We start from the raw sequence: 12,107 nt of genomic DNA on the forward strand, positions 1-12,107 counted from the left end.
CACACGTCTTCAGGCTGTGGGAGGAGCTCCTATTGAACATGGGAAGATCTCCGCACGCATAGAGCTGGGCTAGAAATCGAACCCACAGCCCAGGAACTGTCAGATCCCCATCTTCTCTAAACCTGTATAACTTTCACCAGTTGTTATTAATGACTTCATCAGCACCAAGTTGAGTAACAAATCAATATCAAGCTCCATCAATAGCGAGTATTGTAGCAGGTAAGGTAATAATTAGCTTAGTCAATTATCTGATTATGTAGGTCTCTGCATCTTCCCCAGTTATTAACGCGTTTTGTTCTGCTTATCAGATCAAGGGTTGTTCCCTTTGAAATCCAACCCTGTAGAATTTAATACCATCCAATGCTGTGAGTGTGACAGTGCCGGCAGAAGTATTGGGATGTGCAACAAATTTACCAATGAAGACAATTTAAATGCTCGCCTTTCAGAGGCCGCCGTTCCAGTGCCCCATAAAGTCCCCGGAGATGCCCGAGGTACCTTTGTCCTGGATTGCCTCAGACCCGCTGACTTAACCGGCTCATTCATGCAGAATTTTAGCCCACTGGCTGGGCCCCCATCCTCTGAGAAAAACAGACTGGAGCTAGCAGGCATCTGCACAGCTAAGCTCAGCACAGACCATCATACATGTCAATGTATCTGCTATATTTCTAATACTTTATTCTACATTTTCACTCCTTTGTAGAATTTAATATCTAGCTACATATTTCTTAGCAAGACTGAAAACAAGGCCACAAAAACACACCCATCTGGCACGATGGTCTGAAAAAGCAATACCCATAGCTTTTGTAATCCTTACATGACTATACACTTCCTTTTAATATTCCTATAAGCACAAGACTAATCATGTGCTGCATATGATTTCAGCCACTACATACAATCTTACTTTTTATTCATCCGATGCATTTTAGAGAAACTTTTGACTTAAACATTAACCATTCTGAGACTTTTTTGATTTATATTCTTAGAAATCCTGTCACATCTCGAATCATGTTACAAAGCAGGGCACATTTCCGAAATGTTTACATGACATGAAAAGTGAGAATACGAGCTACACAAGTAACGTTAACATACAATCACAGACAGAACATGGTCTGACCTTCTCCGTATATCTATTTATTTTCAGTTCTTACACCTACTATGTGTGCTTAACATCTCTTGTGTTCGTCTAAAAGTCTGACCACACATGGCTGAGTAAGACTTAATATCGTTACTGGTCGCAAAAATGGAAGATAAATTTGGACATGTTTATAAAGAACAAACCATTTGTTCTACTAATGCTGATAAAAAAAACTTTATGCTGGAAACAGTCCTTTGTATACAAAGGGCTTAAGGTCTCCATGGAAAAGGTAGCTTTTCATATCACTTGTTTTTCTTAGTGCCTCAGATGGCACAGGCCTCTGTTTGCATGCGAATTAACTTGTAATCTTAGTGCGAACCGAAGGGCCAGTTTTCCAGCAATTTCCCTTTATCGTCCTCGGCGTCTCTTGAAAGTAACATTGCAAAATCAGCCTTTCAGTCAACACAAGTCCCCCTCCCTGGTGTGTGGAGATTGCATGCTTCCTAACTCACATCTCTGCAGCATATCTATGCGCCAGTCTCACATCACCGTGAGAGTGCCGACAAAACCATGACAGAACCTGCGACACTTAAGATGACGATATTATCCTATCGAGTAGCTTGATGTTTTCCCAAACAGCAAAGCGATGTAACCTTGATGGATGAAAACAAGGTGTAATGACTACTGTACAATTATTAAGTGACACAAATCTGCTCATGCGGGGGTGAGGTTAGACCTTGCTTACAAGGGCTGTTTCAAAACACAGACAAAGGCAGTGAACCCCGTATTCTTAACCCTCTTTTAATTAATGTAATCTTAGAAGGTTCCTTGCGACGCCTCTCCCGATCTGGCTCTGCCCACTTCAAGCAGGAGGAGCAGGGAAAGTATAAAACCTGATTTGTCCAGTGAAGCTTTAGACTACTGGGAGACTTGGGAGAAGTTTGTGTGCAGCCGTATATCTCAGCCACCAGCACTGTCACCACCATGCAACCGCGGTAAGTGAGAAAGGTTTGTGGCTGGGTCTCGTCCGATTGTACGGTGAGCTTTCCGAGTGGAGTTGGACTAGAGTGCTTTCATCTAACCTGATCTCTGACAGGACCTATTGTTGCAGAAAACTGCAGTGCTTGAATTTAGACACTGAGGTAATTCATTGTTGAGGTACAGGGGAGTTCATTTGAATGTTTACCTGAAGTCCAGAATGCTCACAAGAGTATTAGGACGCTTACCTGAACATTAGAATGGTCACATAAACCTTATGTATATATAGTATTTGTAACCCTGAAGTCTTAGAATATTCTTGGTCTTAATGAACAGGAATGAGAAGAATGGTTAAATGTATATTATTTTTGAGATCAGTTTGTTTTGAGACTGTAAACAATAAACATGAGGTTAATTATCACATAATTCCTCATAATTCCTACATGTTTAATTTGTATCATTAGCATTGCAATACAATTGTTTTGTCATGTTGGCATGGATCTTGCCATTAATAATCTTTGACAGATGATGGAATACTGCAGAGTTTACAGTCGTCGTGTAGTTTTAATTGGTGTAGTATACATGCCCTCCTTGTTTTCAGTACAGAGTTTGTGTCTTTGAATTATGGTATCTGGGATATTTGTAAATTAATTTTGGGACTGATTCTATTGGCAATTCTCAGGGGAAAATTAGCCTGCAGTTTTCTTGATTATTATAATAATATATATTATTTCAGTTTAAAATGGTGAATTTGTTTTTTTTTGTTAAAAAGTTCAAACTGTCTGCATTCATCGTTTTAAAGGATATGAGATATTTAAAGGAAACTATCAAAATCTGCTGTTTCCAGGAGGGAAGGTCCAGCTCAGTGTATGTGCTTGATCGTTTCAGATTGTTCTTTACGCTGCAATGTTTGGCCTTGGTGGCTCCTGCATTTTCGGCTCCGCTAGCCGGTAAGTCGCCCATTTCTCCGTTGTCCTCCTTCTTCACATATCTACGCGAAAACTCTTCATCCTGACTCTCTCTGGGCCGTGTGGCTCCTGCAGAGTTTTACATTACACCGTGTCCTTTCCAATCCCCAAAGCTTCCTCTTCACATATCGGAGCTCCCTGAAAAGGCCCTTCACGGGATACCTTCCCGATAAAATGTGGGAGGTTCGTACTGTGACTGCTAGCTGAATTTCTCTGCTCTGCTCCTCTGAGATCAGTCTGTAACAGGAGCTGCTGCCTATCCATAGCTCTCAATAGGTTTTGTTCATTTGTGCCTGATGTGCTAGCTAAAGGCTTGCTGGCCAGAGAGGGCCTTTCACACAGACTGTGGCCACTGCCGTGTGCCACATTCACACAGATGGAATCCTTTCCATTGGCCCTAACGCTGTTACATGCCTCTATCAACCTACAGGCATTATGACGTAACAAAGAGCCGTATCTATACCTGAAAATGCAGCGTGCACAGTGATGAGGTGATTTCTTGGTTAGACTGTAACTGTAAAAGGGTCACTCAGTATGCCATAACAAAGGGGTGACCCACTAACATACACCACACTATAGCTCAGCCAATGAGATAACGTATGACATCATAAAGGAATCACCCAATGAGATGTATTCCATTAAAAAGAGGTCACATAGTGACATATATGACATCATAGATTATTATAATGTTTGTCACTCACATACCTTATGTATGAGATTTTGGACTCATGACATCATATCATATTGGGCCCCCAATTAATTACAAATTTTTAGGCCCCCTGTCAATTCTTCTGATCCCCTCCTCCCTTTAAGGTTTTGGACTGGAATTGTCCTAATTTCCTACCACCACTAATGCACGTATGATCTGATAATGGGGTCATGCAATCAATTTAAATGTACTGCACCGGTAAAGGCAGTGTCCCTGGGGCAAGTCAGTCTCTCTGTACTGGTGAAACAAGCTCCTGCATTACCTTAAATTAAGGGGGGAGATGGGGGGGGGGGGATTGTAACCCCCCCAATAATCAAAGCTGGCCAATACAACCCCCCCCAGGACCCCCCTATATGGGTGGAGATTTCAACCCCCCCCCCCCCCCCCTGCCCTCAATATTATGCCCATGTGCTCCCAGCTCACAAGAACAAAACAGGAGAACAAATAAGCAAGCAAACAAATTAAAGTAAATAACACAAAATTAGATATAGTCTCCAGTATAAACTGGGAGAGGGAAAGCATGCATATACTGATCAGTCTAGTCAAGGTGATTTTACTCTAATGTACTACTCCAATGGCTGCCCATATTTACTCCAAGAAACAGCAGGAATCCAATTCAAACACAAGGCTGCCACGTTTTTAGGAGTAAAAACGACATTTACAAACAGTACCGCAAACACTGCTTTTTCCGTGTAACAAGATAGAATGAGAAACGGGCCCTGTTATTAACTTCCAGGTGTGGTGGACGTCTCCTCCGGGAAGTCAGATGTGACAGGTAAGCTAAGTCAAAGATTCCCGTTTGCTACATTTTAAACCCAAAGTGCAAAGATTTCACCACTTTCTGAATTCTGGTCAGGGATTGTTATTTACAGGCATGGATTCTGTTTATATTCTATACCAATTAATAACATTTTATTAATGCATAATAATGCTGTGGCTATTTTCTCTTTGAAATGCATACATCAACTTCATGTTTTTAGCAATGACTATTTGGGCTGAATATATTCTCAATAGCATACTCTAGTAAAGTCACACAGAGATGACAATGCCTGAGAGTATGACTTCCTGCAAGTTGCTTCTAAAGAATTTGTCCGGCACATGAGCCCAAATCTGCCGCAGTGAAATCAGTGACAAGGCATAAGCATAAAGTATGTTAAATTAAAACAATAGGAAATGTTTTTTAAACTTAAAAAGTTCCACTGAAGTACCTCTAGGTGAATTGAAGATTGAGATATATTACTGTGCAAAAGGCTTAGGCGGTCAAAGAAACTATCTAAAGCTATTTATCTGGGTAGTAATCGTATATAGCTCAGAAAAAAAACACAATTTAACATTAGAAGATATGCATATTAACAGTAACAGTAATAAAAACTAACAGGGATTTCTTCTGTTCTCCAAAGAGTTACTGATATCCAGTTGGATGGCTAGATGAACGCCGCTTTCAGTTACCAAACCTCTCCTCAGGGGCACCTCAGCCATTGAATTTCACAACAAGCTCAATTAATCAATTAGCTTGATTAGTTAAATAACTCACTGAAGTATTGATTAGCCAAACAAGGTGTGTTAGTGGTCCAGTCAAAAACTACATGGGTGTATTGGGTGGTTACTGGAAATACTGGGGTGACATTAGGAGAGGTTTTAAATGACTAAGCTAATACAGTTTGATAGATGTAACATCATAGCTTTATGGCAACATGAACATCATTTAAACATCATTTTCATGCTGCCTAGGACTTTAGCACAATACTGCATGTATGAATTAGTTATGCATTATTATATCTTTTATACATGCAGTATTTTAATATCCAAGTGGGAGAAGAGCATGAACAAAGATTTTTAATCTTTAGTCCTATAATATTCCTTCCTGGTTTGAAACAATGTGAGAGTTTAGGTCATGACATCATGCAGAGTCCTTCAAAGGTAAAATCGAAACGTTTTCAGTTAGCCTTTAATGGTAAAGCTGATGTAATCAGTTAGTTCATTTTAAAAAATTGCCAGAAGGAGGCATACTTACGATAAAAATATAATTTGCAGTGTTCCCTTTATTTTGTTGAAGGCGTATGCCTCAAAATCTTCAGACCTTTCATATTATTATGTGTTTTTTCATTGGTTGTAAAGCTTCTGTTTTTAGATTAATCACGTGACAGGGACTCTGCATGTTGAGTATCTGCAAGTATATGTACATGTGGTATATGCCATTAACCACCAAGTTGTGCAATTTAAAAAATCGCTCTCACAAACATCCCACAACTTATAACACAATTTACTCTCTTGACTTTTTGCTGTCTGTGAATCTAGCTTTGAAAGGATCAAAATTCAGATTGTACTTGCTTGCAATTAGTATTTTTGTTGGAAATGAATAATCTGTACATTACAAGTTTAAGTTAAACCATTAGACAAATATTAAAGTATAGTTTATTCTCACAAACTTGAATTTAAAAAAAAAAAAGTTACAATGAATCACATTTTTTTGTGTAGAGCAACTGTAACTATGTAAACTTTTAGATATGTAAAATTATGCCCATGATGGGTTTTTTTCCAACCATTTTCCCTACGTGAGTAGCCAAAAATAGAAGAACACAAAACTAGATATTTTTTTTATCTTTCAACTTCATTACATGTGATACATAATCAATCAATTGGCATGATAAGATATATACTTTTGCTCAATTTTTGGTCATCTCCGTAACTCTTGCCATGGATTTGATTAAATATTTATGTTTAATACCACCCTAGAGGCCAAATTAACAGTTAAACAATAAAGTTTAACTATATGTATAATTTGAATCTGTCTACAAACTAATTTCAAAAATGAACGAAATCCATATGTTACAATAAGGAGTTCACGAAAATGAACCTAAGTTAATTTTACATTAATTTAAGGATTGTGTAAATATTTATGATTGTAAGTTTTAATGTTAGGCCAGAGTAATCATGATTAATCACAGATCACTGTGCAATTAATTCATTAAATTTATTGTGAAATGTATTGCCAAAGATACTTACACCTACAGTCAATAGCATCTACAGTCAATAAAGAGATTCTACATTACTTATCTGAACCTGAGCATATGTGAACAATCCTTAATTAGACAAGTAACAGGCTAAAAACTAATGGTCTGAATCTCTTCCAAGTCGTTAAGAACAATTATCTGGTCTTTGAAGAAATCCACTCTTCAGAAGTTACAGGTAAGGTTTCATGTAGATAGAATAGTGTAGGTAGTTTTAAGCACTTCCCATAAAGTGTAAACCTGACCGTTGAGCATGAGATTCTTACTGATGTGGTCCTATGATTTTTTGCTGACATCAGGAGCAGATGACCATACTGGAGATGAATCTTCACATCGTAAGTTTGTGTCCAAATTCATGAATATTAACAAATATGCAGGTCTAGTCAATCTCTCTGTGCCATGTCTGTCTTTCTGGATATGTACCTGGGCCTAGGAAATGTGTTCTGTCTTATACGTTTCAGATTCTGACAGTTCACACCATGACCATGACAACAAACATGAAAGTATGGATCATGACATAAGTCATAGCCATGACAGTGACAGTCACCGTGACAGTGACAGCCACCATGACAGTGATGATCATCATCACAAGAGCAGTGAGGAAAAGGACCACAGTGACAGTCACCATGACAGTGACAGCCACCATGACAGTGACAGCCACCATGACAGTGACAGCCACGATGACGATCACCATCACAAGAGCAGTGAGGAAAAGGACCACAGTGACAGTCACCATGACAGTGACAGTGACAGTCATCATCACAAGAGCAGTGAGGAAAAGGACCATAGTGACAGGCACCATGACAGTGACAGCCATCATGACAGTGACGATCATCATCACAAGAGCAGTGAGGAAAAGGATCACGATGATAGTCACCATGACAGTGATAGCGACAGCCACCAGGACAGTGATAGCAAACATCACAAGAGCAGTGAAGAAAAGGACCACAGTGACGACAGTGATAGTCACCATGACGATGACAGGAAACATCACAAGAGCAGTGAGGAAGATGACCACAGTGACAGTCACCATGACAGTGATGATCACCATCACAAGAGCAGTGAGGAAAAGGACCACAGTGACAGTCACCATGACAGTGACAGTGACAGTCACCAAGACAGTGATCATCACCATCACAAGAGCAGTGAGGAAAAGGACCACAGTGATAGTCACCATGACAGTGACAGTGATAGTCACCATGACAGTGACAGCCACCAGGAGAGTGACAGTGACAGCCACCATGACAGGGAAAGCAAACATCACAAGAGCAGTGAAGAAAAGGACCATAGTGATGACAGTGATAGTCACCACGACGATGACAAGAAACATCACAAGAGCAGTGAGGAAGATGACCACAGTGACAGTCACCATGACGATGATAATCACCATCACAAGAGCAGTAAGGAAGATGATCACAGTGACAGTCACCATGACAGTGATCATCACCATCACAAGAGCAGTGAGGAAAAGGACCACAGTGACAGTCACCATGACAGTGACAGTGACAGTCACCATGACAGTGATCATCATCATCACAAGAACAGCGAGGAAAAGGACCATAGTGACAGTCACCATGACAGTGACAGTGACAGTCATCATGACAGTGATCATCACCATCACAAGAGCAGTGAGGAAGATGACCACAGTGATCATCACCATGACAGTGACAGTGACAGTCACCACCAAAAGAGCAGTGAGGAAAAGGACCACGGTGATAATCACCATCACAAGAGCAATGAGGATGATGACCACAGTGATAGTCACCATGACAGTGACAGTCACCATGACAGTGACAGTGACAGTGACAGTCATCATGATGATGATCATCACCATCACAAGAGCAGTGAGGAAAAGGACCACAGTGATAATCACCATCACAAGAGCAATGAGGAAGATGACCACAGTGATAGTCACCATGACAGTGACAGTCACCATGACAGTGACAGTCACCATGACAGTGATAGTGACAGTCACCATGACAGTGACAGTCACCATGACAGTGACAGTGACAGTCACCATGACAGTGACAGTCACCATCACAAGGACAGTGAGGAAAAGGACAGTGACAGTCACCATGACAGTGATCATCACCATGAGAGTGACAGGCATCATGACAGTGACAGTCATCATGACAGTGACAGTGACAGTCATCATGGCAGTCACAGCAAAGAGAATGGTGGGGACTCCGAAAATGGCCATGATCACGATGACAGCAATGAGCTGGAGCACACAAGTAAACCGCACAGGAGCACCACGGAAAGCCATTCTACTGGTATGTGCTCAGTCAGTGTCACATGACTCCACAGTGTCACATGATTCAGCAACACATACAACCCATGTTGTCAGATACTATCATTTGGAACCACTCCATTTATCAACATATTTCTGACCATTACATGAAATCCATCCATCCATCCATCTATCCATCCATTCATCCATCCATCCATCCATCCATCCCTTGTCTAATCGCTTATCCTGGTCAGGGTGACAGGTTTCTTCCTGCAGTCCAAAGACTTGCAGATATTGCATAAAATGATTTGTACAAAATGTAAAAACAAATAGTCTTGCATTCAAAATTGGAATTTCTTAATCATTTTCTAATATATAATTCAGTATAAAACTTACGGAACAGGGTTTTTGTGCTCCTGCAGGCTAAATCATAAAATTACTGCCAACTGTCTGTTCTAGTCTCATATGAGACAAAAAATTGCCCTGAGCTCAAAAAATTGACATTGATCACCAAATGTTTGAACTAAATTGTAAATCAGGCGTAAATATTTTATTTTGTCTTTGTGTCTTTAGAAAAAAAAGGATCTATAATTGTCTCTCTCAGCATTGGCTCTGCCCAGATTCACCAGAATATCTCATGTTTGTGATAGAGATTTCAAACAAAACAAGAATATGCTTAATATTCTTAATAATAATAATAATAATAATAATAATAATAATAATAATAATAAAATTGTGGACATAGTCTGGATGATTTATGATGGACTGTAATGTCCATGAATTATCTCTGTGTCTCATTGACAGCACACAGAGTCCAAATATGTGTGACAATAGTCCAAAGTCACACGACCCGTAACATCCTTCCACTGTGCATTGATCAGCTGTACTTTCGTTTGTCTTGTACTGAATAAGAGGAAAGTGCTGGAGATAATGGATCAGCAGCCTAAAGAATGTACGTGGAATAAAAAAGATGAGTTTAAATGCTGTGACAGAGATACATTGACTGACAGCAAAGGCTCGCAACCGGTGAAGTCTTTTGCTCTTTATTTTATTAGGCGTTACTGATCAACATGGTGAGCACGACCATACAGAAATCACCACACACAGCCCCTCCCATGGTAAGGCCATGCGCTCTCAGGCTGACTGTCCTCTGGTGCGTCCGCCTTCAGACTTGCACAGCAGCTCCTCCCCCCAATTAGTCCATTTCCAGTGCAGACTCTGTCAGAAACACCACAAACTACGGCACAATACAGATACCTAGAGCAATACAGTGTAAGAAATGTGCATAATTAGCAACACATTACATTGTGTGACATATTCCAGAGGGACACAAAAGAGGGTCCAAAATCTTTAATCATTTTGGTAACACTTTACTTGACAGGGCACAAATAGTATAGTACTATGCTATTACTTATGTATTAATTAACTACAAACTAAGTCTTAGTTACCTACTGATTTCATGTTAATTTATTATTAATAAATAGCGATGCGTGTTTTATCTCAAGTAGTTACTGTATTTGTTACTGTTAATTCTGTGAAGCTTTATGGACTACTGAAGGGAAATACTGATATATTTGTTCATTAATGAATCGTAATGCATGTTTTATCTAGAGTAGCAACTATATTTGTTCATGATTTGTGCATAATTTGTAGTTCAGGAGAAACTGAGTTATTAATAAGTATTTGTGGCCCATCAAATAACGTGTTACCACAATTTGTTTAGCCACTACGGCCTCTGTAACTGTACCCTTTCTCTGTTTCCGCCTTATCAGCCTAAGTCTGAGTGGCCAGGAGACACAGCGGGATCCTGATCGATCTACAGGTAGCTTACAATTCAAATACGATAAGCAGGAGTCCGAGCAGGTCCTCTCGTGTCCCGACCGCGGTGCCGCTGCCCTTCACCTGAGAACTGAAATGACTTGTTCTCTCCCACAGATGTGTACTGAAGGTCACAGACAAGAATCTGACCCTACGCAGCTGGATTTCCACGACGTGAAAACTAGAGGAGTATACACAATCTCCTTCGTAATCCTTGGATCTTTCCTCAAAAACACAAGGAACATGTTTCTCTAGGTCTATGGGGAATTCTCAAATGATTCCACTTTTAATGCACATTTTAACAGAATTCTTTCAACATGTGACAATCGGCTAACTCATGGCAAAAAAAAAAACAAAACAAAACTACAGATTTACCCAGGTTATCATTTTTATCTTCACTAATTGGTTAAAAAAAAATCTGTAAAACCAAGAAAGTAAAAAAAAAAATGTGTTACCATTGCACATATGGACTGAATAGTTTCTGAAAATCACTCGATTGAGTTTTCTAATAATTCCTTACAATATGTTTTGTTGCTGTACAGCTGTCACGCCTTAGCAAAACCAGTTACTGCAGCAACGGACTGTCATACTGACCACAGAGTTGATGTTTCCTGAGTGTGAATGTCAGGCAGACCTTCTAGCACGGGGATTTTGGATGGGGCTTTTAAATGATTCCTTTTTTTCTTACTTTAAAACCAGTTTTGGGAAAATATCTCAAATTCTAGTTTTTATTGCTGTAAGGTGTGTTAAATAATTAGAATCTTTTAATGGCAGTAACATAGATCACAAAGTCCTTTCTCAAACGTGTATAGTGAATAAATTAAATAAAACCTGAGATGTCAGACAAGTTCAAGTCTTGGTGTTTTTACGGCCAGGTAAGAACACAGTGGGTATGGTGCTGTGTGTGGAGGTCAAAGTGGATACAGGGCTGATATATACAGAAGCAAATAAGATTGAAACTGAAAAGCCCACTTTCTACCAAAATGAAGAGACATTTACTTCCCAGCATTCCACGTATTTCCTCAGTCCATCTTCCATGACTACTTCTCCAGTTTTGATAAATTTGTATCCTGTCCTGGGAAGAACAGGGCACAGGGCCGGGTACAGCCGGAAGGGTTTTGGCATTTTTACTTTTTTGATTGCAGTCAAAGATTTTGTGGGGACCTGAAAATGGTCCAGACAACATCAAAATAACAAGTTTTTATCACGTTGTGGGGAACATTTAGTCCCCACAATATAATATAAACATAATCCACACACCACACACACACACGCAAGCATGCGCGCACGCGCAGACACACACACACACAAACAGGTT

General features: G+C 39.8%; 1 protein-coding gene across 3 annotated transcripts; it reads left to right on the plus strand.

The window, feature by feature from the left end:
* The first annotated feature begins 1,911 nt into the window (after nucleotides 1–1,911).
* On the plus strand, nucleotides 1,912–11,636 carry stm (starmaker). Of its 3 annotated transcripts, XM_023811985.2 has the most exons (9): nucleotides 1,912–2,070; nucleotides 2,942–3,003; nucleotides 4,467–4,505; nucleotides 6,866–6,919; nucleotides 7,041–7,076; nucleotides 7,203–9,014; nucleotides 10,027–10,089; nucleotides 10,744–10,793; nucleotides 10,907–11,636. In XM_023811985.2, the coding sequence occupies exons 1-8, from the start codon at nucleotides 2,060–2,062 to the stop codon at nucleotides 10,746–10,748; spliced, it is 2,082 nt and encodes a 693-aa protein (XP_023667753.1). In that variant the 5' UTR covers nucleotides 1,912–2,059; the 3' UTR covers nucleotides 10,749–10,793; nucleotides 10,907–11,636. The 3 variants fall into 3 exon arrangements, with proteins under 3 accessions (XP_023667753.1, XP_023667756.1, XP_023667755.1); XM_023811988.2 differs by lacking the exon at nucleotides 10,027–10,089; XM_023811987.2 differs by lacking the exon at nucleotides 6,866–6,919.
* The last annotated feature ends 471 nt before the right edge of the window (nucleotides 11,637–12,107 follow it).

The sequence above is a fragment of the Paramormyrops kingsleyae genome, chromosome 23 (assembly GCF_048594095.1).
Source record: "Paramormyrops kingsleyae isolate MSU_618 chromosome 23, PKINGS_0.4, whole genome shotgun sequence".
Taxonomy (NCBI): Eukaryota; Metazoa; Chordata; class Actinopteri; order Osteoglossiformes; family Mormyridae; genus Paramormyrops; species Paramormyrops kingsleyae.